General features: G+C 39.8%; 1 protein-coding gene across 1 annotated transcript in view; it reads left to right on the top strand.

The window, feature by feature from the left end:
* The window catches only part of LOC135104548 (synaptogenesis protein syg-2-like), a 90,448-nt gene that overhangs the window by 43,487 nt on the left and 19,461 nt on the right, over positions 1 to 27,500 (top strand). Inside the window, exons 8-12 of the mRNA XM_064012123.1 lie at positions 2,787 to 2,931; positions 8,372 to 8,502; positions 20,318 to 20,477; positions 24,549 to 24,836; positions 27,354 to 27,473. Of these exons, the coding sequence (XP_063868193.1) occupies positions 2,787 to 2,931; positions 8,372 to 8,502; positions 20,318 to 20,477; positions 24,549 to 24,836; positions 27,354 to 27,473 (844 nt within the window). The remainder of the gene's footprint in view (positions 1 to 2,786; positions 2,932 to 8,371; positions 8,503 to 20,317; positions 20,478 to 24,548; positions 24,837 to 27,353; positions 27,474 to 27,500) is intronic.

The following is a 27,500-nucleotide window of genomic DNA, read 5'->3' on the forward strand; positions in this document are numbered from 1 at the left end:
TCGCGGTTAAAGAAAGGATGCTGAATGTATGCCTCCATGCCAGAAACAATAATAACTTAAATGTGTTCTCCAGAGAGTTACATTTCTGACACAAGAGCAATAGTCATTCCATGGAATATCAGAATAGTACTGCCTCCCACTCTGGAAGTTTCCAGTACCATCAACACCACTTTGGTGGGCTCAGAGGATACAGAAATATGATTCTGATCAGAGGACCCCAAAAAAAGAGCAATTTCACACAATATGCTGAAGGCCTAGAGATAGGAAAAGATCAGGAATATTGGGTGCATCCCTAAGGTTGTCAGGAATGCTGATAGGGTGCTACACTAATTACTCTAAATCATGTAAGGTAGTAAAGTTAGAGACTTTTCTCCAGGTTGGTTAGTGAAATATGATAGCCAGAGCTGGTAGGGAACACTGAAATCAAGTGTAGGGATCTTCAGAAAGGGAGAAATGAGTGAAAGTGTGCTCCACTTTGCAAGGCAAATAGTCAAAGAATTTTACATAACTGGATGACTTCAGTGAGAGTGACAATGAAGTCGTAGGCAGATGGTGGAAAATTCCCGAGAGTGAAGAGCGTGGGCAGGAGAGCAAGTTATGTCGTTGCCTGCACATACGTAATAGTCAACTCTGGATTGAAATTGAATTTAAGGAAAGTATGAGGGACGTAAAATGTAGGCAGTAAGTAGTATGTGTACCAGATGTTGCCATGAACAGCTGAGAGAATTCTTGCTCACTATATAATGCACTGAGAAAGGAAACAAAAAAAAGGTAGAAAGGGAGCAGCCCTGCTTGCGTCCCCTCCCTGCTGTGGTGGGTCGCCCTCTTACTAGCTGGCAGTGCAAGACAAATGACAGTAGCGTAGCGTGACAGCAGTTGACAATAGCTGAGTGTAGGGGCGTTCGGCACAGCAGGGCTTCCCTTCTTCCATCTTCCAAAACCTTTCACGACATTTTCGTATCTTTATACTATGTCCATATTTATTTCGAATAGACCCATTCGTGTTCATGATCCCAGCGTGTCACAGTAAATGATAGATATGTGTAAAATCGCATTTCTCGTATTCAGACTGTCATTCACGTATGTGTAGCACATAACACGTACATACGAAAAATACGAAATATGTTGACATATATCACACACTCGTTTCCACGCTACAAAGAAAGAGATTATCCGCTGAAGCAAGTTCGTGGGATCAGATACAATTGGCAACACATCGCCTGCTAACTGACAACAAGTCTCCGAAATCGACTTACCCCACTTTACTTATTAATCATGGAGTTACGGGAACACGATTTCACCGGAAAAATGGACCAGATGGAAAGTTTTATAATTCCTAACATGATTCTCTCCCTAAACTTTTAAACTTATAAGATTTAAAAGAGTCAGCGATCCAAAACAGTGAGGTGACCCACAGATGAAAAGTCTCAGGCAGCGAATACATTAAAGCAATGAGCAAAAGTCGTCTTTTTGTATTAAGTCAGTCAACGAAAGTTTGTAATAGTGCCTTGAGTCAGTGAGTGAATGGCTCTTCTTTTCCTTTAATCAAGGAACGAATGTCTTTTTTTTTCTGTAGTCAGCAAACATTTTTTTTCCCTTGGTTTGAGTCAATTAATTGAGAGAATATCCCTTTTTAATACCTTGAGTCAGTAAGCGCTGCTGTGTGCACTTGTTATGACTTAATCTCAAAGGTGATCTTTTTTCAGTTTTTTCTTTTCTTCTACCACGAAGACACTTGTTTATAGCCCTGTTTTTTCTTCCTTTTACCACGAAGATCCTTGTTTATCTCTCCCTCAGTCGATTCCCCGTCCCCCTCAGTGACATTACAAAACTTAGCTTATTTTCCTCGACATTTACCGAACCAAAGTTTTCTACGTACACTTCACTTCCTTTCTGCCTCGCTTTACTTCCATTCACTTCTTACACTCATTCTATTTTACCTTCCTCGACTTTCCTTCATTGCCTTTCACTTCCCATCACTCCCTTTTACTTCTCTTTACTTCCGTACGTTTTCTTTACTTCCCTTTACTCTTTTCGTTCCCTTTACTTTCCTACCCTTCACTTCTTTTCACTTTCCTTTACATTGCTTCTTGCTTCCCTTTGGTTCCCCTTACTTTCCTACACTTCCCTTTATATTCATTTGTTTCCCCTAACACCCCTTCACTTCTTTTTTTCTTCCCTTTACTTTACTGTACTCCTATAACACTCCTTTATTTCACCTCACTACCTTCTTCCCTTTCGTGTCCCTTTGCCTCCCTCTCACCTACCTTACTTCCCTATACTCTCTTCCCTCTGCTATAATTCCCACCAGATTCCTTGTCTCGTAAATTAGAATCAAATCCCTGCACAACACCTGTAAATTTGCATTAGACTGTATTTTTTCCATCTCCTTTAATGCTCGGTAACTATTTTTTTCTCTGAACTTCGAGCACAAACTAATGAGAAATTTTGAAAAACGAGCCGCTTAAATCTCCCGCGAGTAATTGATAGGCTTGATGTAGGTTAAGCAGAAAGAGGAGGTTGCGGGGGCCCGGAGCTGCAGGCACGAGGCGGGGCAGAGGAGGACAAGGCAACAGGTGTCCGATGTCCGATGTCCGATGGGAATGGTAAAGCCTTTGTAACGCTACCGCCTCCTGAACCCTGTCTTGTATTTCCTGGTCTCTGTCCGTGTCTGTGGCTTGTGTGTGGGTTGTCTTGACTGCCTTGTGTGCGTGTGTGTGTATATGTGTAACCTACTAGGGTGTTGCTTTTTGATCTTAACTCCTTTTCTCCCTCTGTGCCTGCAGGAGAGAGTGGAAGGCTTAGTGAGTGTGGCGACGGTGTCAGTCAACGTAACGCGAGCGGATCACGGGGCGCTGGTTGCGTGCACGGCAGAGAACCCCGCGGTGCCAGGCTCCTCCCTCACCAACACCACCGTGCTGGACGTGGAGTGTGAGTAGACTGGAAGAATGTTCTTTTTTCTCTCTCTTTCTTATTCTTTTCTCTTTGTTCTCGTCCTTGTTTTTCTTTATCTTTTTTTTTCTTGTTCTTTTTTTTCTCCTTCCTCTTCTTTTTCCGCTTCCTCCTCCTCCTCCTCCTAGCCCCGTCTTTTTTTTACCTCTATCACGCATGTCTATCATGTCACATTTTTTTCGTTTCTGAGCTCAACGTTATGGTCTTCCTGCCGCTGTCTGTCTGTCTGTCTGTTTGTCTGTCTTTCTGTCTGTTACGAACGGTCTTACATTATGTTACTCTTTTAAATTTTTTTTTTTTCGCTTTCATGTCTTTTTTCTTTTCTTTTGTTTTCTAATCTTAGTAGTTTTCTTTCAATTCTCGTTTTCTGTTTTTGCTGTAGCTCCGTGTAATTTGCCTCGTGACTTGATTCATTTCTGACTTTCATTGTCTCTCTGAACTCCATAATTTGCGCAATGTTATTGCTATTTTTTTAGTATTTTTTCCTGTCCTTCACCGCCGCCGCTAATGCCACGCACGGAAAGGATCGGGTCCCTCATCGCCTTCACTCAGCGAGGCGTGGCGAGATTTGAAGTATTTAAAGTCGCGATCGCTCACGCCATGTAGTGTTTACAATTTTCACCTGCCCCCCCCCCCCACCAAAAAGAAAAAAAAAAAAAATTGTGTGCGGCGCGATAAAATACCAGTAAATCAGTCTGACTACAACTTGACGTGTCGCTGTTCAGGACGCGGTCACTGGGGGTTTCAACGCGTCAGGGCGGTATTTAATCGAACCTCAACCTGTAACCCGTGCAAATAGCTCGCGTCCCTAGGCGAGGGGTGGCGTGGCGAGGGTGTTGTGTGGTCAGGTCATCAACTCCACCGCCGGTAAGAGTTTGTCTGGGCGAGGCGTGAAGTTTTGTGTTAAAGCGAAGTGGATTCTGCGTATGTTTGGTGTCCAGTGGCGGTGCTCGGGGTGTGCATGCGTCAGTTGCTGGTATTGGTGTGAATTTAGTAGTAATAGTAGTAGTAGTAGTAGTAAGGTAGTAGTAGTAGTAGTAGTAGTAGTAGTAGTAGTAGTAGTAGTAGTAGTAGTAGTAGTAGTAGTAGTAGTAATAGCAGTAGTAGTAGTAGTAGTTGTTGTTGTTTTTGTTGTTGTTGTTGTTGTTGCTTATTTATTGCCGAATACCAGTTAGATACATAAATTAATATACACACATGAGCATGACCCTGAGTTCATCCTTATGCCAAGAATGTTTACATAAACGAGCATACAAAACTCCTATTCCTTCTGCGCGTGCACAAATCACATCAAAAATGTTTTCAGTTTTCTGCCATCTTATCTCACAAAATATTGTCTTAGCGAGAGAAAAGACCTCCCATTAGACATTTTGAGTAATAGTGGATTAAAGTTGAGAATTATGCAGTCTCCAAACCTCATGTTAACATCTTTATTGCATTTTTCCGTCTTTTTTAAGTATATCTTGAAATAGATCAACTCTCAAGCTTGGAAGGAAGACCACAATCAGCTTCCTATGATTAAGTAAGTTTGCTACGATTGACACAGTGAAAAAGACCCGGTCAGCATTTACGAATTTTCATCCATTAAATGTGAGACCGGACACGTACTAGTTACACAGATACAATTGTAACCTTGATTGGTATGTGTAATACAGTGTCGACTTGAGAAAAGTTAAAGGGAGTTGAAATTGGTACTTGTCTGCAATGTATCCGTTTCCAGTTCTCCGCGTCTTGCCTCATCCTTCTCAACCTTCCTTCGCCTCCCGCTTCTCCAGTTTGTCCAGGCGTCGCTTTTCTTTCTTTTGATCCTTATGTTTCTTCGCAAGCAGCTTGGCGAAGCTACTGCTGTCGCTTCAACCTTTCTTCCTCCTACTGCTGTTCTCTCATCCTCTCTTCCTCTCGGGGGCGCTTTTTTCTTGTTACCTCCTTCCACCTCCTCAGTTTCTCTATTCTCTCATGCCGCCTCTTCTTTTCGTTTCACTTTCTCCTCTTCTTTTCCTTCTGCTGCTTCGAGTTTGTCACTCACTTCCTCTTCCCTCTCCTGCTGAAGTTTGCGTTTTCCCGTAACTCCTGCTCATTTTCCTTTTCGTACTTTTCAAATAATCGCTGCCTCCTTCTTTCCTTGCTTGGATTTTTCCTCTCGTTGCATCGCCGTCTCTCGTTGTCTTTCCTTCTATCCGTCTTTTTTTTTTTTTTTTACGTAGAGGAGGCACCGGCCAAGGGTAACAAATTTATAAGAAAAAAAAAAAAAAAAAGAACCCACTGAGGTGCCGGCCCCCAAACAGAGTCAAAAGCGGTTTAGAATTTCGAGTGAAGGGTGTGTGTGTAATTAGGTGCATGTAGTTTTGTGTGAAGGAAGAGAGTTGTCCTTAGAGAGCAGGTTATGGCTGTCCCCTTGTGTTGTGAGACACAAAGTGAAACTTTCAGTGAGGTCTTGCTCGCACAGGGCGGAATCAAAAGCTTCTCGTCTTATCGACTCGTCTCCTCTAACTGACTCCTCTACCCCTCTCTCATCGCCGCACAGTTGTGTCCCTCGCTATCTTCTACCGTTATTTTCACGCTAACTGCTCTTCTGATCTTGCTAACTGCATGCCTCCCCTCCTCCCGCGGCTTCGTTGCAAAAGACTTTTTTCTTTCTCTCATCCTTATTCTGTCCATCTCTCTAATGCAAGAGTTAACTGATATTCTCAATCATTCATCCCTTTCTCTGGTAAACTTTTGAACTCTCTGCCTCCTTTTGTATTTCCTCCTTCCTATCACTTGAACTCTTTCAAGAGGGAGGTTTCACGATACGTATCCTTTAGATTTTAATGACCGAGTTTTACTCTTTGGGGACCGGCACCTCAGTCTGTTTTATTTTATTTTTTTTCTAATAGTTTTGTTCCCTTTGGCCAGTGCCCGTCGTACATAAAAAAAAAAAATTGAGTTTCCATCCCCTCAAAATCTGCTTGATTCGCTGGTCCTGCTCCTGCAGATTCCTTTTCCTGGCTTCTTGACTCGCTGTATTGTCTTTCTCTCGCTGCCGTCGCTTCCTCATTTTTTCCACCTCTCTTCTCACTTTTTCTTTTTCCCTCTTGTGATTCATCCTTTTCTCTCCTCCTCTTTTGTAGTGAATATAGCAACAGGAGCAACAGTGACCATGCTTACTGTGCAGGAGTATTGAGCCTTACGGCCTAACATCTTGATCCTATCCCGCCAACCCCAAGGTTTCAGCAGAGGGGCGCGTGACCCGTGATCTAGGCCGTGGGAAGTAAACATATGACTAATCATTACGAACGGAGTAAAGTTATGTTCCGGTGGGTGGATCTTACGATCCTCGTAACAAACTGATCAAGCTAAAATTAGAGATGTAATATGGCCTGAGAATGTTACATCATTGAGCATCCAAAATTTACGTTCTTTCACAGAATAGATTTTTAAAAGATGTGTTCAGTTTTCTGCAATCTTATGTCCCACAAATTTTGTCTCAACGAGAGCGGAGACATCATTAGACGCGGAGTCGAATCCTGTATGACTTGGTGTGTGGAACAGAGCTTTGTGTCCCGCAAAGCTTGAATCGCAGCAAGTTAGAGTTGAGCATCGTGCTGGGTGTCTCCAAGTGAAGCCTCACATTTCTAAAAACTCGTTATTTTCGGCATTTCGTTTTGCATTTATTATTTTCATAAGCATATCAAGACAGTACATTTCTTAAGCTTTGGGACCAGATAGCTATGAACTTCCTGCGACTAATATTAAATTTGTTACGAGTGAAACATTAAATAAAGACGCGGTCAGTATTACGGAATTTTCATCCGTTAAATGTGATTTCAATGAGACCTGACATACACTAGCGATTGCGTGTGTAACAGACCAGCGACTCCAGGAAAGTCAGAGTGAGTTGAAGTTAGCGGTTGTCTGACAAGGCGCTGCTCGTGGATGCTTGTGGTGAATTTTCTGAGTGTGTAGCGACGCTTACTCATCGTCAGTCAAGGTGGTTTACGGAAAAATAGTAGGAATCATGGTGGTGCTGGTAGAATTATTATCATTATTATTATTATTATTAGTAGTAGTAGTAGTAGTAGTAGTAGTAAACAAAATATTAGTCGTAACAATAGTAGTAGTAGTAGTAGTAGTAGTAGTAGTAGGCAAAATATTAGTTGCAGTAACAGTAGTAGTAGTACTAGTAGTAGTAGAAGTAATAGTAGTAGTAGTAGTAGTAGTAGGCAAAATATTAGTTGCAGTAACAGTAGTAGTAGTACTAGTAGTAGTAGAAGTAATAGTAGTAGTAGTAGTAGTAGTAGTAGTAGTAGTAGTAGTAGAAAAAATATTAGTCGTAGTAACAGTAGTTGTAGTGGAAGTAGTAGTAATAGTAGTAGTAGTAGTAGTAGTAGTAGTAGCAGTAGTAGCAGTACTCGTAGTAGTCGTAGTAGTAGTAGTAGGCAAAATATTAGTCGTAGTAACAGTAGTAGTAGTCGTAGTAGTAGTAGTAGCAGTAGTAGTAGTAGTAGTAGTAGTAGTAGTAGTAGTAGTAGTAGTAGTGACAAAGTAATAGTCGTAGTAACAGCAGCAACAGCTATAGTAGTAGTAGTACTAACAGTAGTAGTAGTAATAACAGTAGTAATAGTAATTGTAGCGGAAGCAGCAGCTCCAGCAGGAGTAGCAACAGCAACATCAATAACTGTAGGAGTAGCAATAGTATTAGTAGCAGCAGTAGCAGCAACAGCAGTAGTGGAAGTTATTGTAGCTGGACAAATTGAGTTGATAAGTCTCGTACTTAATCGTACATGGGTACACAGTAAAGGAAGTAATCCGTCACGGGGTGAAGTAAGGAATGAGGCGGCACCGCAAAGCTATTTTTCACTCCGTCCAGCCGGCACTCCCTTAGTGCAGCAGCGAGTCCGAGGAATGTTAGGTAGTTAATCTGACATTCAGGAAAGTTATCGATCCTGCAGGAGTTGCTGTCTCTGTTCATAGAGTAAGTCAATCACTCACGCGGCTGTCGGTCATCAGCTCACGTCATTATTTAGTGACTAGATTTATTCATTTTGTTAGTCGGTCAGACTCCGTCAAACGAATTAATGACTTCTTCAGTCAGTCGATTACTTAGGCAGTCAGTCAATGAATCACTCATTCCCTCGTCCACTAACTCAGTTAGACTGGCTAGGTATCAGTATATCAATACATAAGTTGGTCATACACTCAATTAGTTAATCACTTAAGCTCTCAACCAATTAATTAGTCAGCTAGTCGAGCAGCCATTCATTCAGTCTACCAGTCAGGCATCAATCAAGCTATCAGTTTGCCAACCAGTCACTCAGTAAGTCAGTAAGCATTCAGTCCTACGCACAACAGTTCGCTACTTCAGACATATTCCTGTACGGGTAAGTTCCTCCTCACCAAAAGTATATGGTATGTGATCACCTGTGTTGCCTCCCACCAGATCCTCCCTCGGTCACCGCCTCGCTGGGCCGCTCCCTCCAGCCACACCTGCTGAAGGAAGGCGATGACGTGTACTTCACCTGCTCTGTGGACGCTAACCCTCCTGCCGCAGCCGTCACCTGGTACCACGAGGTGAGAGAGGCAGCCTTAGCGCAGCACACACACACACACACACACACACACACACACACACTCTCTCTCTCTCTCTCTCTCTCTCTCTCTCTCTCTCTCTCTCTCTCTCTCTCTCTCTCTCTCTCATTCTTCGTCACTTTTCTTTTTTTTTCTTTTCGCATATGTATTTCTTTATTTGCATCCTTTTTCTCCGCCCCCTCTCTTTTTTTTTTCTTTCCTTCTCCTCCCCCTCCTCCTCCTCCTCCCCATTTTCCTCCTTTTCCAAAAGCTTATTTTTCTTTTTTGTTTCCCTTTGCAATGCTCGCTCTCCATTCCTTTACTTTTGAATCATTTTTCTCTTTTCTTTTTTATCAATTTTCTGTTTCATTTTTTCAATTTTTATCTTCTTCCTCTATGTCAATTTTACTTTCAGCTTTTACTCGTACTCTCTCTCTCTCTCTCTCTCTCTCTCTCTCTCTCTCTCTCTCTCTCTCTCTCTCTCTCTCTCTCTCTCTCTCTCTCTCTCTCTCTCTTACACAGTTTGTTTTTACTGTTATCACTTTTTTCCCTTTCTGTGGTTTTGTTCTTTTTCTTTGTTTGTATTTCCCCCCCATTTTTTCTTCCCTTTATTTATATTCATTCTTTTCCTTCCTTTTCTTGCCTCTTTTTTTTTCATATGTTCTTTTCCCGCTACACACATGCGAATTTTTGCTTGATTTTTTTTTCTTTTTTTTCTTTCGGACTTAATCATTTCCTGTGTGCGTGTCTTACTTCTGTTTTCATTGCTAATTATCATCATGCGGGAAGGCGTTCTTTTTATGGTGATGATAATGATTATGGTAGTGGAGGCATTATTGTTATTATTGTTATTATTGTTATTATTATTATTATTATTATTATTATTATTATTATTATTATTATTATTATTAGCAGCAGCAGCAGCAGCAACAGTACCATCGGTTGTAGAAGTAGTAGTGGTAGTAGTAGTAGTAGTAGTTATTGTTGTTGTTGTTGCAGTTGTTGTTGTTATTGTTGTTGTTGTTGTTGTTGTTGTTGTTGTTATTGTAGCAGTAGTAGTAGTAATAGTAGTAGTAGTAGTAGTAGTAGTAGTGGTTATATTAATGATAATAATAATAGCAATGATAATAATGATAATAATAATAATAATAATAATAATAATAATAATAATAATAATAATAATAATAATAATAATAATAATAACAGCAGCAACAGCAGTAGCAGAATTTTCTTGCACCTCTTGCTCTCCTCCATCGTTACATTCACGCTAACTGCTCTTCTGATCTCGCTAACTGCATGGCTCCCGCAGCCTCGCTTCACTTTTTTACTTTCTCTCACCACTATTACATCCTCCTGCGTAATGAAAGAATTAGCCAGTATTCTGAATCTCTCATCCCTTTTAATGAAAAACTCTGGAACTCCCTGCTTGCTTCGGTATTTCCTGCTGCCTTTAACTTGAACTGTTTAGAGAGGGAGGTTTCAAGACACTCTTTGGGCACTAGCACCTTTAGTAGGCCTTTTTTTTTTATTTATAGCCTTTCTGTTGCCCTAGGCCAGAGGTCCTCTCACATGAAACAATAAGTAGTAGTAATAATGATATAGTTTATAATGACGGCGGTATCTTCTTCAGCAACAACAACAACAACAATAAAAACAACAGCAACAATAACAACAACATCAGCAATAACAACAGCAACAACAACAACAACACAAAACAACAAGAACAACAACGATGCTACCGATAAACAGTGATTATGTAACTACTACTAATAATAATAATACTAATACTAATACTACTACTATCATCACCACCACCACCAACACCACTACCACTAGCACTACCACCGCCACCACCACCGCCATGCCTACCACTGACTCACCCAGCCATACATCAGACTGACATCCCTGTTAAAGGAGATAGTCGGGGCGAAGCATCTACATTTAAGCAACGTATTATCTCATTGTGGGAATAAGAATATATACGAGAGGGTTCCCAGCTCCCCTCCATTTAGGCGCCTTTTACAGACACGCAGGGATTTCTGGGCCAGCATTCTCACAGCCTGACCGCGGAGTGTGACCAGGTAGCCATGGCGGTAATGTTGCAGGGCTCGTGGCATTCCTAATGGTGGTGGTGGTGGTAATGGTGGTGATGATAATGATGTTAATAATAATAATAATGATAATAATAATAATAATGATAATAATAATAATAATGATAATAATAATAATAATAATAATAATAATAATAATAATAATAATAATAATAATAATAATAATAATAATAATTACTACTACTACTACTACGACTACTACTACTTCTACTACTACTACTACTACTACTACTACTGCTACTACTACTGCTACTACTACTACTACTACTACTACTACTACTACTACTACTACTACTACTACTACTACTACTACTACTACTAATAATAATAATAATAATAATAATAATAATAATAATAATAATGATAATAATAATAATAATAATAATAATAATAACAATAATAACAATAATAAATATAATGCGCACAGGTAGCAACAATAGCAACGGGAGCAGCAGCAGCAGCAGTAATAATAGTACTACTAGTAATAGTAGTACTAGTAGTACTAGTACTAGTAGTAGTAGTAGTAGTAGTAGTAGTAGTAGTAGTAGTAGTAGTAGCAGCAGCAGTGGTGGTGGAAGTGGTGGAAGTTGCAGTAGTCATTATCATTGTTATCATCATTATCATCATCTTCATGCACAAGGCACATTAGTCTTTCATTAAAAAAACTGGTCTGCATTATTTAATTATCTAGACAGAGAGAGAGAGAGAGAGAGAGAGAGAGAGAGAGAGAGAGAGAGAGAGAGAGAGAGAGAGAGAGAGAGAGAGAGAGAGAGAGCGCAGCTACATGGCTCACTACTCATTTTTTCCTATTTCTCTCCCCGTCCCCTCTACTTTTTTTTTTATTTATTTTTTTATTTATTTTTAATAACGGGGCGATTTTTCTTTTTTTTTTTTTTGTATTTTGATGTTATTTATTAATTTTTAACAAAGGTACACGGGACAACATATTCGTGTTAGCTGTGGCCGGAGGGAGACAGCAAAGAAGGGAAAAGAGTTGAATTAATTATAAAGGGGAAAAAAAACGAAATTATAATCTTGTTCATGTATTTCTCACTACTCTTATATTTGCTTATTAGTTCTTTTTTTTTTGTCAGAAATTTCTTTTTTATTGTCACTGAGTAAAATTTTGCTGGTGATGTCGCTTATATCATTCTACATACTCTTATTTATTTAAAACTTGAATCATTTTACGTTTTAATTAATGCGATTTGTGTGAGTGTGTATGTGTGTGTGTGTGTGTGTGTGTGTGTGTGTGTGTGTGTGTGTGTGTGTGTGTGTGTGTGTGTGTGTGTGTGTGTGTGTGTGTGTTAATTTGTGCTTGTGTTTTATTGTCTCATCACTGTATTTTTTTTTTTTAAATCTTCTAGCTATTAATCTCTTACTGGGCTCCAGTTTTCTTGTGTAGCTTTTTCTTTCTTTTTACCTCCATTTGTGTTTGTGCTTTATATTTTTTGTTGCTTTGTAATTGCAATATTATCTTATGTTCATATTCTGTTTCTTAATAATTGTTAAGTTATTGTCTGGCTGTCGCTTGATGCCATGAATCAGAGATGGCCAAGGGGAGGGCATTCAGATGAGAAGCAGTGGTGAGGTGAGAGAGAACTGAAGATTTTAGAGAGACTTTTCATTTATAAACTTTCGGAGAGAACCTTTACTCGCCATGGGGTGAGCTAATCCAGGAGTCTCCCTTGTTCTCTTCTGCGGGTGAGGCAGGTGGTTGGGCCGCTCGTAACGTTCGTCCCACTCACCCAAATTTATATGCTTAAGATATTTTCAACAACTTTATAAACATGAAAGCAATAGCAATGTTACCCTTCAGTGAATTTATGGAAACAAATATGAGCTATTTACCTGATCATGTCCATGTGACTGTCGACATGCGTCACGTCTCCCGCGGCGCGTGTCGACAGTCGTATGGATGCAATGTGTTCCCCTGGGGTGTAAATGTAATAAATTACCTGCCATAAGTCACCATTACTTAGGTCTTATCTCACTGCTGGACGTAAAAATCAGGGGATCAGATCGTGAGTTTTTTTTTATTTTTTATGGATGTTAGGTTAATGTCAGAGGTGAACGTTTCATATATATATATATATATATATATATATATATATATATATATATATATATATATATATATATATATATATATATATATATATATATATATATATATATATATACGATATATATCGTATATATATATATATATATATATGTGTGTGTGTGTGTGTGTGTGTGTGTGTGTGTGTGTGTGTGTGTGTGTGTGTGTGTGTGTGTGTGTGTGTGTGTGTGTGTGTGTGTGTCTGTGTGTGTGTGTGCGCGTGTACACAGTTTTGAGAAACTAGAGTGGCAAGTACAATGCAGCGTGTGTCCTTTCGTGGCACCGCCGCCGGTGCCTGAGGCCTCCGCGTGGAGGAATTCTTGGTGTATTAAAATGTTGACTGCTGAAATATTTGTTGGTTGGCCAAATTCAAAAGTACGCATCACATATACTTATAGTTTTAGGTCTCCAATAATATAACTAAAGAAAAAATAATTAATGTCAAAATATTTTACATGAAGAGAATTATTAAAAACTTTTCAGTGGTACGGTATTGGTGATAATGGTTTTTAATCAGTGGGAATGAACTGAACTGTCCATGGAAGGCTCCACGGTGTGTGATGCGGAGTGGCGTTGTCATGCAAACTCCACCCATGAATGTTCACACCCATTTATCTACATGCATACAGTCATGATGCTACTTAAATAATTATGCTGTGTAATTAATTGCTGTGTAATATTACATCATTACTGAGCATCGTTACAAATTATGTAAATATTATATATATATATATATATATATATATATATATATATATATATATATATATATATATATATATATATATATATATATATATATATATATATATATATATATATATATATATATATATATATATATATATAACCTTTGTTTCCAGAAATTTTCAGAAGGGTTAATTGTTTAATATTATCACTTTTCTATTGATATTTTCTAAAATCAGTTTGTGACAAAACTAATTGATAAAGTGACTGAAAATATCTTAATTATGGAAAGAAAAATGTGGAAGTAGCAACATTATGAATGCATCAGTCAGCTGCCCCGCCGGATGGGTATGAGGGCTTGTTCAGTTTGATCCACGGCGCCTCTAGTCACTGCCAGCATGAAGAGTTGAAGAACATGAGAGATGTATGGTGATGTGTGAAGACAACGTAAGGCGACCATAAATTTGTCATCTCTGTGGCTCCGTGACTTCACCTCCTGCCTGGAAATGTCCGAGCTAGTCCTGACTGGGAGACTTGTGAGTTGCGATCCGGTCTTTCTGAGAGATGAAGCTAACCTGTTATGGCCAAGATGGTACTTTGGCTCACGGACAAGATGACCACTGAAACTAGGTGTTATGTGCGTTCGTGTGTATGTGTGTGTGTGTGTGTGTGTGTGTGTGTGTGTGTGTGTGTGTGTGTGTGTGTGTGTGTGCGTGTGTGTATGTGTTTGTCTGTCAAGAAACTAAGGTACAGAAAGTAGGTTTAGGTTTTCAGAGGTACGAGTGAACGCGCTTGCCGTGATTGCAGTCCGCGGCGGGAGGTTCTTGCCGCCCCCCACCGCGGCCTGTGGGGGAGCCCAGACGCGCTGCGGGGGACGACACGTGCCTCGCAGACTCTCGCTTTTGCTTGCTTATGTGTTGTTTGTCGTGTTTCTTTTTCTTTTTTTTTTTTTTACTTTTCTTCCTCTTCTTCCTTTTCATCATCACATCCCCCTCCTCCTCCTCCTCTTCCTCCTCCTTCTCCTTCTCCTCCTCCTCCTCCTCCTCCTCCTCCTCCTTTTTCCTCCCTTCCCGGTATGTGGATGACTGTATTTCGCGTTCACATCTTTGCCAGTCATAGGCCACCAATGGACAGAGCGTGACATCTGCCAAGTCCATCGCGGCTGAGTCACGGCAGAGCCACTGGACAGCAGCAGTGGCAGACTGGACTGCCGCAGATGATCTCTTTACAGGACAATGGCTGGAGCTCGAGGGTCGTAGATCCTAGATAACTGGACCATGCCTTATGTAGCTGGGTACGCGGGATAGTCTGACGACCTCTCCACTAAATAGCTTCCCATGGAACCAGTTGTTGGCGGGAGCTTTCCGTTCCTCTCCTGTAAATGACGACTGTCTCACCTCTATTTCATGACTGCTAGTTCTTATTGTTTCTCTCTTTTTCTTAACTTTAAAGTCATCATCGAACGAAATCGTGAGTAAAATTCGTGATCTAGAAGTCAGACTTGCTGCTTTTGAAGAACTTAAGAACAGCCAATGTGGGAATGACTCCACCCTCGCAAATGGAAAGGCCTTCCAGCCAAACTGCATCTCGCAAAAATTACTCTCTTGCTTCACAGGATGTACCCGAGTTTGCCTCTTACATTAACTCTCCAGCCTGCCTTAGAAGCTGACTCTCTTAATTTACTAAATGTTGCAACTCGTTCGAAATGGAGCAAAACAATGTTAACGTCCCCACGTCCTTCAACCAGCTCCAGGCTATAGATCAGTCAATAAAGGATGAAATCGAAACTCGCCTGGTGAGAGACTCCCTGACGCGTGGCCAACTCGTAGAGTTTTGTGGCCATTAAATGAATGGCCTGAGAAAGCGTCCTTGCTTTCCTTATGGCAGATTGGGTATTTACGCGGGAACAGTGACCCTGATGCCCTCTGTATTGTTCAAGCAGGCACGAATTACACCAGGGGACCCAAACCACAGGAATTGCGGGAAAAGCAACGCTACATGATCCAACACTTCAAACGTCAAACAGATGTCAATACCATTGTGATTCCTGAAGTTATTTCAAGGATTGGCGCCGAACAGTCCTTTACAGTAAAATCTTAAGCATTAATAAGAGACTAATGACCCTGTACGAAAAAAGAGGACGTCGTGCATGCTAGTTTTAGGAATATTTTTTTTTTTTTTTTATGAACAAGCCAATACTTGTCAAACTGACGTGTTACATTTGAGCCAAGTTGAGTTGCCAGTGTAGGAAGACTTTTTTGTAGCGTCGTGAGCAACATATCAATTGAAATGAAGGTGAAGACCGCTCCCCATTACCATCGTAAAGGAGCACTCTGTCAGTCAAGGCAACAGCCGGCTCAGATCATATTAATGTCTGTTATTAGAATGCCCGTAGCTTGCGTAACAAAGTTGAAGACTTAAAAATGTGTGCACCATCATGTACGTGTGGCTGGAATTGCAGGCACGGCTTCATACTCGTACATCAAATAGAGATTTCATTGTGGAATATAGTTTAGCAAGATACATAATATATACCCGTTGTTGTAAAAGAGAAAATATAATTAGCATGGACGTTGTTATTTATATTCACTACTCGCTTCATTCAATTTCAGTGAAAACAGAGATCATTACCAACGTGAACACTGTCTTTATTGAAATTAATAACTAATCTTATAACATTTACGACCACCATGGCAACCTGTGGACATCGACAGCGACAATGATGCATCAGACACAGTGTGGCAGTCTCTTTGAGCACTGCTTCACTGGATGGAGTGGGGGACGCTGCTGCTGGGCTTGGCGGCTCCACAGCAGTGGAGTTGCTGGTTCCCATTCGCTGAAGAGAGATGGTGGACACCTCCAATGGGGATGGTGGGGCCCATTATGTGAAGGCGACAGGGATGGGCTGGTGACCAACCCATCCAGTGGAGGAGGGATAGTGAATGGCACTGATTTGGTGGGTGAGCCCCATCAAGTGGGGAGAGCCTATCCAGTGGGGGAGGGATAGTGAATGGCACTGATTTGGTGGGTGAGCCCCATCAAGTGGGGAGAGCCTAACCGCCACTGATGGTGTTGGTGACCCATTCAATGGAGGAGAGACAAAGTTAATTTCACTGACAGGGCTGGTGGGATCCCTTTCAGTGGGATGAGATTGAATTCCATTGAGTTTAGTCACTGACTAGTATGTATATATATATATATATATATATATATATATATATATATATATATATATATATATATATATATATATATATATATATATATATATATATATATATATATATATATATATATATATATATATATATATATATATATATATATATATATATATATATATATATATATATATATATATATATATATATATATATATATATATATATATATATATATATATATATATATATATATATATATATATATATATATATATATATATATATATATATATATATATATATATATATATATATATATATATATATATATATATATATATATATATATATATATATATATATATATATATATATATATATATATATATATATATATATATATATATATATATATATATATATATATATATATATATATATATATATATATATATATATATATATATATATATATATATATATATATATATATATATATATATATATATATATATATATATATATATATATATATATATATATATATATATAAATATCTACTTATATATATATATATATATATATATATATATATATATATATATATATATATATATATATATATATATATATATATATATATATATATATATATATATATATATATATATATATATATATAATAGTTAAGAGTTTAATGCACAAATTCTGCAGACAGACTTAGGTACAATGAACGAATGAATAGTAGATAAATGGCAAATTCAATTCAATATTAGCAAACACAAAATACTCAACGAGGTAGAAAAATCCTTATTATAGGTACATAATACAGAATGAAGTTCTTGACAAGATGAGAGAGAGAAAAAGATTTAGGAGTTATAATCAGATCAAATTTCCATGAGAGAGAGAGAACGATGTATGAGTATATGTAGAGACCAGAAATAAATTAATCTTTAGGTGTGTTAAGAGTAAAGGTTCCGATATTGTATCAAAGTTACCACTGGTTAGGTCTCATCTGGACTATACTGCACATTTCTGTTTACAGAAAGGATATAGATCTCTTACAGTCAGTACAAAGGAGAATGCCCAAAAAGATATCAGGGATGCTAAATTCTCCTTAGAAGAGGACATTAAAGTTCTTAAGCATACATTCGTTAGAGCGGCGTAGGTAAGGAAGGAGTCTGATAGAGATGTTCAAGAAGCAGGCATTAGTATATACGTTTCAGCCAGGGACTGCCACGTGTAAGTACTCTGGCTCCTTGCAGCTTCCCTTATGTGTTTATGTTCTTATGTTCTAAAATCCTCTGTGAAACGAAGTGTTTAATGAAACAGGTTACTACAGCGGAAGCACACACGGCTGCTATTCTGTGTTCAGCTTCGACTGCCCTTTGAGCAAGGGCTTGGGAGAACTGGATGAACCAACAGATGTTCCTGCTGAAGCGGCCATAGCCTACACTGACTCAAGTCTCACGTGGGTGAAGTGTGGCCCCATCATGCATGTCACGGTAGCGAAAGTGGTCGCACTTTCGCATCGCTCTGTCGCCCATTGGCAATCTTTAACCATTACCATCAAAGAATATAAACAAGAAACAAATAAATCCAAACCGTTCTTTGGTTATCTAAACGACAAGAACGAAATCACAACCATCTTTTTTGTATCTGTATTTAATGAGAAAGACCACATCAATCCAATCTCTTGATATTATAAAAGCTGAAAATGTTAGATGGTTTACTCATGGTACAAATTGACATTCTACACTGAACTGAGAAGATAATAATGAATAAAACTCGATAAAACTTACCCTAGAATTTTGAAAGAAGTCAAGCACCAGATAAGAAAACGGCTATCAATCCCATTCAACAAATGTCCAGCGACGATGAAGCTCTGATATAAAGCAAATGTGTCAGTCTGACGCCAGTCTTCACGAAACGGGACATGTCACAACTAGGAAATCATGGTCTGTTATCATTTCGTTAGTTGTTTGCAATTCAAGATAATCATTATTAAAGGAAATACAATGAAATACCTTTAAGGACAAGTCAGTTAAATAATCACAACATGGTTTCTATAGTCAGAGTTCGTGCTTAACTAACTAGTAATTTGACTTCTTCCATTAAAGTTTTTTATGAGTTTGATGAAGGAAAATCCATAGATGTCATATATCTTGAATTTCAAAAGGTCTTTGATAAGGAACTCCATGATTGATTGCTCAGCAAGCTACGCACATAAAATTGGATTGAGGACCATGTCTCTGACCGGGAACAGAGAGCTGTTCTTAGCAGCATTTCACTTTCAAAGCTTAATGTGAAAAGTGACACACTGCACTGTTTGTGCTTGGCTCTGTTCTCCTCTTGGTACTTGTGTATGTTCATGACATCGGCAGCAGTCTCACCTGCAAAGTATCAAAATTTGCCGATGACAAAAAGATTTCCAACAAATCATTTACATCGCTGCACAAAGAAACTTTGCAGTCTAATATAGATCGACCAACTCATTCGGCCAACGAATGACAGATGAAACTTAATATCGATAAATGCAAAGCCCTTCACAACAGGAGCAATAATGCAATAATCATCACAGTGAGTACGGAAAGGGATCTCAGAATCGTAATATCAAGGAATTTAGAGCCGAATCAACATCGTTGAGAAGCTGTTAAGATTGCTAACAAGTTTGTGGACTTCATCCATCCAAGAAATCAGAAAAGGTTATATGAAAATTTTATAATTCTCTGGTTCGATACGGTCTCGATGTTACAAAAATAGATAAATTAATTAATTAAATAAATAAAAACTAGAAAAATACAACATATGATAAATAAAATGATATTTCGGTTGAAGAGTAATCCTCAAGAAGAAAAGCTTAACTAACTAAATTCATTTAGTATTTCTAAATGAGGGATGGAAGATGACGTAATATAAATGTTAAAAATATTGAAAGGATTCGATATCATTAATGCTCATGATTACTTCACAGTTGACCAATCAAATCTAAGAAGATAATACAGCCTCAAGACATTTAAGATATTTGGCAAAAGAAAAAAAATCACGTCAAACGAACCCAAACAATCGCTGCGTTCACGTCTGCAACTATAATATCGTCGCTACCACAACAGCTACAACTCTTAAAAGTTGAGTTTTTGACTCAACAATTGAAGTACAATTTGTTGGCGGCAAATTACAATTAAAATTCGTTTGGGTTCATCTTTGAAATGTTAATGTATTGAGATTGTTGCTGGCTGTATAGTTGGAATACTGATAGTTCTTATTTATTTCCTAGGAAATGCTCATGCAATTTCTCAACACTGCAATATATTTCCCTGTCAGTGTTAGTGGGTAGGGGAAAGTTTTCATCTGTACAATCCTGTTTCACTCATTGTTTGTTACATAGTACAATCCCATAAAAGAGGCCTGAAAATTCCAACCGGTGTGCTGTTGCTTGTTTTTCTTTTAGTTTCATTTGTGTATCTCTTTTCCTCCTCCTCCTCCTCCTCCTCATCCTCTTCCTCCTCCTCCTCCTCAGTATCATTATCATCATATTTCACTTCTGCAATGTAATTATTTACACACACACACACACACACACACACACACACACACACACACACACACACACACACACACACACACACACACACACACACACACACACACACACACACACACACACACACACACACACACACACACACACTTTATCACCTCCCCTCCTTCCTCTGGTTCTCTCTCACCCAGCTTGGCCGCTTCTCCCCCAGGGGCGCGTGCAGGTGCAGAACATGACCTCCGGCGTGATCCTGACGGGGGAGTCCTTGGTGCTGCAGAAGGTGAGTCGTCGCCGCGCCGGGGAGTACCGCTGCCAGGCCACCAACTCCTTCGCCTCCGTCACCAGCAGCCCCGTCACTCTCAGGATTCGATGTGAGTTTTAAAAGTAAAGGTAGTAGAGGTGTATGTTCTCTCTCTCTCTCTCTCTCTCTCTCTCTCTCTCTCTCTCTCTCTCTCTCTCTCTCTCTCTCTCTCTCTCTCTCTCTCTCTCTCTCTCTCATAACGTAGGATTCTTGTTTTATGCTTCCTTTCATTTCATTCTTCTCTCCTTTGCTTTTTTTTTTTTCTTTCTCTATTTTCTATTGTTCTTGTTCTTATTGTTATTGTTATTAGCTGCCTTTGTTTCCGCTCTCACCCATCTTCTTTTTTTTTATTATTGTTGTTGTTGTTGTTGTTGTTGTTGTTCTTCTTCTTCTTCTTCTTCTTTTCCTTCTTCTTCTTATTTTTTTTCAACAAGCAAAACATGAATTATTAGCATGATTTTCTATCCCTTTGAAGGATGAAAGCAGAAGGAGGGATTAAAGGAATGCAAGAGAGAGAGAGAGAGAGAGAGAGAGAGAGAGAGACTGTGGAGCGATAGTCTATTTGTTTATTTATTCATTAATTCCTTTCCTTATTTCTTTGTCATGCTACTGATTGGAATTAAGTGAGAGGATTTTCTTGGCTTAGAGTTTATTGTGTTTACTTATCCATCTGTTTGCTTACTATTTGGTGTGAAGGTTATTGTCACCACTTTTGTTCTCGTTTTTCTTTTCTCTCTATTTATATAGAGTAACATTTAGTCAAAAAAAAAACAGCGATCTAGTTTTCTTTCTTTTTGCCGTGACTTTAGTATTTCCATTTTTCAATCCTTGCTTTCCTCGTATTCTTTCTTTTATTCGTCCCTTCTTCTTTTTTTCACGGGAAAACGAAACAGAATTTATGTTTAATGGACAGATTGAGACTTTTTTTTTTTTTTGTGAGAGAGAGAGAGAGAGAGAGAGAGAGAGAGAGAGAGAGAGAGAGAGAGAGAGAGAGAGAGAGAGAGAGAGAGAGAGAGAGAGAGAGAGAGAGAGAGAGAGAGAGAGAGAGAGAGAGAGAGAGAGAGAGAGAGAGAGAGAGAGAGAGAGATTAGTTAGTTAGTGAGTTCTTGAGTGTGTTAGTGACTGTATGAGTGACAATGAATGAATGAGTGAGGAGATACAATGGTGAGTAAATAAAAATATGAGTGAATGAGTGAGAATAGGGGACAGTAAAGAGTTTTCAATAATGCAATGGATGAAGTTTTCCATTGTTCTATCTTGTGAGACTGAAACGGTGGTCTATAGGGAGCTGTTAGTTCCTTAAGGCTTGACAGTTCCTTAAGGGTTGACGCTAAGGGTGAGAATAAGTGCCTGTAAGTGGAATAGAGTGCTTAGTGTGGCGTGGTGTGGCGTGGCGTGGCGTGGTGTGGTGTGGTGTGGATGGACGAGTGAAGCAGAGACAACGCAACCGCATCAAAAAGCCACACTCTCGCCATTAAGAGAAGACATTTTTTCTTCTTTTTCCACTCTTCTTGCTTTTCTATTCCTCATTCCTTCGTCTTCCTCTTCCTCCTCCTCCTGGTCCTCCTCCTTCCATCGACCCAGCACTAAGGGTTCGGAAGCCTAACTTTTTGGTGGAGACTTCAAAGAAATACACTCTCCATTAGTGTTTTTTGTGATATTCCGCCGTGCGCCGCCCACCGCCCGTGCCCGCGTCCCGTAATGATTGTACAAGTAGCGAAAGTAATGCCAATAGTAGTAGTAGTAGTAGTAGTAGTAGTGGCAACATTAGTAGTAGTAGTAGTAGTGGCAACAGTAGTAGTAGTAGTAGTAGTAGTAGTAGTAGTAGTAGTAGTAGTAGTAGTAGTAGTAGTAGTGGTAGTAGTAGTCTAGTAGTAGTAGTGGTAGTAGTAGTCTAGTAGTAGTAGTAGTAGTAGTAGTAGTAGTAATAGTAGTAATAGTAGTAATGGCATGAATAACATTAATAAGAGTAATGACAAGAATGATAATTATGTTAATGATAATAATGATGAAATCAGGATTATTATTATTATTATCATTATTATTATTATTATTATTATTATTATTATTATTATTATTATTATTATTATTATTATTATTACTATTATTATTATTGTTATTATCATCATCACTGATATTGTCATTATTCTCATTACTGTTATTTGCTAACACCAATCGTCATCCTCTAATTGATACGTGCTTATGTACTCAAGCTAAACAAATATACACATCACCTGAGTGTGTATGTGTGTGTGTGTGTGTGTGTGTGTGTGTGTGTGTGTGTGTGTGTCTACTCTGCACACACACACACACACACACACACACACACAGGAAGGAAAAATACAGGTAATTAGTCACATGTGTATTTACTTAATGACATCATGAACTAATTACGTCACTGCCATCTGGCGGAGGGACTTTATTGGCACGGATTTTGTGAAAACTTTTCCGGCAAGACTTTTTTGGAGCGACGTTTTTGTGGTACGTTTTTCTTTTAAGGGAGAGTGACGTGTTTTTTTTTTTTTTTTTTTTTTTTTATTTCCTACATTTTTTTGAGGCGGAGGTAAGGGCGGGATTTTCAGGACTGACTTTTTGGTGGGGAGACTTTCTGGCGAGGCATTTTTGGTGTACACATTTTTTTGGGGGAGAACCTTTAACTTGTAAGTCTTTTTTTTTTTTTCATTAGAATTTTCAAGAGAACAGTTTTTAGAAGCCCTTTCCGTGGAGACTTTATTCGAGATATTTTTTTGGAAGAAGGCTCATTTTAAGGGATATATTTTTTTTTGTATGAACATTTCTCTTTTTTTTTTTTAAGGGATGTGGGGTGGGTGGAGAAATAGAGAGATTATCGTCCCCTCAAACGCCTGCAGAGGAGCTTTCCTTGCGCGCCGGAGGGAGTGAGGGGAAGAGAGGGGAGTAAGGGGTGAAGTCCATTACAGAACAACTGGAGAAAGAGTGTAGAAGGGAGGAAGAGAAGGGAAGGGAGTAGAAAGGCTAAGTATAGGAGAGAGAGAGAGAGAGAGAGAGAGAGAGAGAGAGAGAGAGAGAGAGAGAGAGAGAGAGAGAGAGAGAGTAATATCGAGGAGGAGAGAGCAAGAGAAACACATCAGCCTCTCCTTTACCTTCCTTCTCTTCCTCTCTTCCTCTGTTCCCTCCTCATCATCCCAATTTCCCTTCCTCAATCATTTTACTCTTCCCAAATCTCTATATCATTCCTGTCTTCCCCCTTCTGACCAGTCACCTCCTTCATCTCCTCTTCCTCCTCCTCCTCCTCCTCCTCTTTCTCTTTCTTCTTCTTCTTCTTCTTCTTCTTCTTCTTCTTCTTCTTCTTCTTCTTCTTCTTCTTCTTCTTCTTTCATTAGTCTCTGTTGTTTTCATGTGTTTTATTTTAATATTTTCGCTGTTAGATGCAAAGTGTGACTCTCTCTCTCTCTCTCTCTCTCTCTCTCTCTCTCTCTCTCTCTCTCTCTCTCTCTGATACCCAATTTTCTCTTCTTCCCTTTTTTTCTGTCCTTTCTTTTTTTCTCTCTCTTTCCCGCCCTTACAAGATGTTCTCTATGCTTTATCTTTCTTTTTTTCCTTTTACTTCATATTTGAGGTGCGTCTATTGTCCTCTTCTGTGTTCATCATTATCTTGACGTGCCTATTTTTTGTCGCCGTCTTTATCTTCACACGCCAGTCAGTTTCCCACTTTTATGAATAAGTTTTTTCGTGGTATTGCTCGTATATTTTCCTCGTGCGGCGCTCTTCTTTTGTCTACGCCGATATTCTTTTATCGTGTCTCCTTTTATTCCTATTTTCGTGACTTTTTCGTCGTGATTCTTCATCAAACTCCTCTTCTTATCTGTATGTTATCGTTTTTCACTTGCTTTTATCATGCCAGCATTTTCACATACATATTTCTTTACCGTATAAATCAATGGTCTGCGTTTTTTTTTCTTTCTCTTGTCTTCTTTCAATGCCTGTTTTTTTTATTATTTTCAGTATATTTTTCAGTAAAACTGCTGTCTTAGTTATTTATTCACTCCCTTCACTTGTTTTTATGATGCCATTGCTTTTCATTACAAAACATTTTGCATTATTTTCAAATTAACACCGCTTTTCCATTTTCTCTCTCGCCCTTTGAATCAACCAATCACAGATCGGCCTCAGTGCCTGACCACGCCCACTACCTACTTCATCTACGACAAGCCAATCAACGTAACGTGCACCGTGACGTCACATCCGCCAGCGAAGGCCGTACACTGGCAGTGGAACAGCAGCAACGACGTCATCAAGACCCAGCTGGTGGAGGCGACGACGGAGCGAGTGTCGACCCAACTATCCGTGGCGCCCATTGAGACATACGAGGACAGGCTGCTTTCCTGCTGGGCCGTGAACGAGATGGGGCGGCAGCAGCGGGCCTGTGGCTTCTCCATCAAAGTGGCGGGTGAGACAGAGAGAGAGAGAGAGAGAGAGAGAGAGAGAGAGAGAGAGAGAGAGAGAGAGAGAGAGAGAGAGAGAGAGAGGCAGGCAAAACTCTCAGGGCGGAGGAAACGAGGCCAATGAGTAGGTCCATTCCAGCAGTAATTAGCAGCAAGATGGAAGGCAAGAGTAAATAGAGAGAGAGAGAGAGAGAGAGAGAGAGAGAGAGAGAGAGAGAGAGAGAGAGAGAGAGAGAGAGAGAGAGAGAGAGAGAGAGAGAGAGAGAGAGATTAGATAGTGTTGACATGCTACAAGAATTTTAAAATAGTTTACTTTTTTCCATTTTTTGTTCTTTTCTTCCTCAGATACGTTATTTCCTTCCTTTCTTTCCTGTTAACACCACCCTGTCTTTTTTTATATGTCACTTTCACATTGACATACTTTCTCTGGTACTTTTTGTTTTCCCTTCCTTTTATTTTTTCCTTTGTCTGCTTTTTTTCCATTTTCATTCCCTTTCTGTTATGTTTGCTCTTCCTTCATTTCCTTTCCATTCTTTCATTTCGAGCTCCAGATTAAGAGCCCCTTCCTTCCTGTTTTCCTTCCGTTAGTTCTCCCATATGTTCTTCAATTTCCTTTCTCCAAGTTGTTTGATGGTATTTTTTTTTTCATATTATATTTTGTGTGTTAAAAGTAATTGGCGCCTGACTTCTTTCTCATGCGTCATATGGCTTTGGTGCAGCGTCGAAACCACTCACTCATTTAATCATCAATCGTCCAGGTCTCCGTTTTCTTGCCGCGTCCCTCTCCAGTCTCGCCGGTCTTAGTCTTACAGTCACCCTCCCACACACAGTTTCATCAAGGAAGGTCAGTCTTTACGTCACTGTCATGGGCGGATCTGGTAAAGAATTAAATATCGTCTTTCATTCTGTCCTTTCCTCCCTGAAAGATTTTGCCTCGCCCATCACTCACGAACAAACTTTTCCAAGCTCCACCAGGCCCCTTGTCCACCCTTCCACGACCCCAAACGCCTCCTTACGCCCCGTTACACTTGGCCCCTACACGATCATTCCACTCCAGACCAGTTCAATTTCCAACTTGCTCTCCCCCACCATACAATTCCCCTTCCCCCTCCCAGGCTTTCAAGCCCCGATGCGCCCTGCCCACACCACGCCCACGTACATCAAGCCCTTCATGGTTTAGTCCCTCTGCGATTGGGAAATACTGTCTCTTTTTCACAAACTCTCTCCCTCGTTGTCATTACCTCGGCGACTCCTTCATTTTTTGAGAAAGGTAACTCGATGAACACTTCTTGTATTTTTCTCTTCTTTTGTGTCAGTTCTCTTCAACTTGTGATGCCGTATGACCGTGTTCCTGCGCCACCTAGATCAGCCAATCAGTAAAGCAGATCCTCAAGGCAGGGTTCCAAGGCAGTGTTCCCGGTGCAGTAAATAAGTCAGTGGTCAGCAGAGTGAGAGTGTCGTGTTACAAGCGAGCGTGTCTTTTTCCAGGAACTGTGGCGCAGATGATACAGATAAAATAATATACTGTGCTTCCTTTGCTATATGTGTCTGTAAGTCTTCCATGAACAAACAGGAAGATAAAGAAAGAAACAGTGTTGCCATTCCCGTGATGTAAGTTAAGTCAGATCCCACATATCAATGACCACAAATGCAAATCTCAACCTTACAGACATATCAGACTTTACACAACATTCACCAAAGGCTCAAAGTGCAATGAAGCGAAGCATGAACATTGTTATTTGAATCTCGAAGTTTTCCCTCGCTGCCATGTTTTTCTCCTCACGGTGACGCTACAATACACAGCTTAGTGGACGGGAAGAGAGTGGATTCTGAGCTCCTGACTCCACCTCTACCCCTCCGGACGGGCTGGCTGGCTGGGTGGCGACGCAGTGGAGTGGGGTGGAAAGGAGAAGTTTTGGGGGAAAGTGTGACGGAAGGAAGAGAATCAAATGAAAAGAGAATGAGGAAAATAACTTGATTTGAGGCGTTGAAAGGAGGCTCTGATGCTGCTTCTTACAGTCTTCGGACTCTCCCAGCGACACACCGAAGACAGCTGATTCCTCGTTTTTTCCTTGTCTTTTATTCTTCCTCGTCTTCTCTCACCTCTTATTAACTAACCTCCATGTCAGCTTCTTTCTCTGTCACTCTGTCATAATTTACTCCTTTCACTTTCATTATTCGTGTTTCATGTCGTGTATGCTCTTTTTCTTTTCTTCCTTCACCTTTATCCTCTCTTCCTCTTTTCCAACGCTTCCATTTTATTCACCTGGCTTCTGTCCGTCTGATACTTCTCCTTCCCCTTGCTAACTTCCTTCCATACTTCCTGGATCTTGTGGCCTTTGTTTATTCTCATTTAACCCTATTTAAGTCATGTGTTTTTCTCTTTCTTTCTCTCTCTCTCTCTCTGCTTTGTTCATGGTGTTGGCGGTGTTGGAGGTGGAGGCGATGTATTATCACCACAAACCAGCATCACCAGCACCACCACTACCACCGCTAATGCTTCCACCTTCCCTCCCTGACAGAGATGCCGCTGCCACTCTCCTCCTGCGGCCTGGCCAACATCACCGCCTCCTCCCTCAGTCTCACCTGCCAGCGGCCGCCCCTCGCCGTGCCCGGGCTCCTCCACTGTCTACAGAGCCGAGGTGAGAGAGAGAGAGAGAGAGACAAAG

Source organism: Scylla paramamosain, chromosome 10 (genome assembly GCF_035594125.1).
Source record: "Scylla paramamosain isolate STU-SP2022 chromosome 10, ASM3559412v1, whole genome shotgun sequence".
NCBI lineage: Eukaryota > Metazoa > Arthropoda > Malacostraca > Decapoda > Portunidae > Scylla > Scylla paramamosain.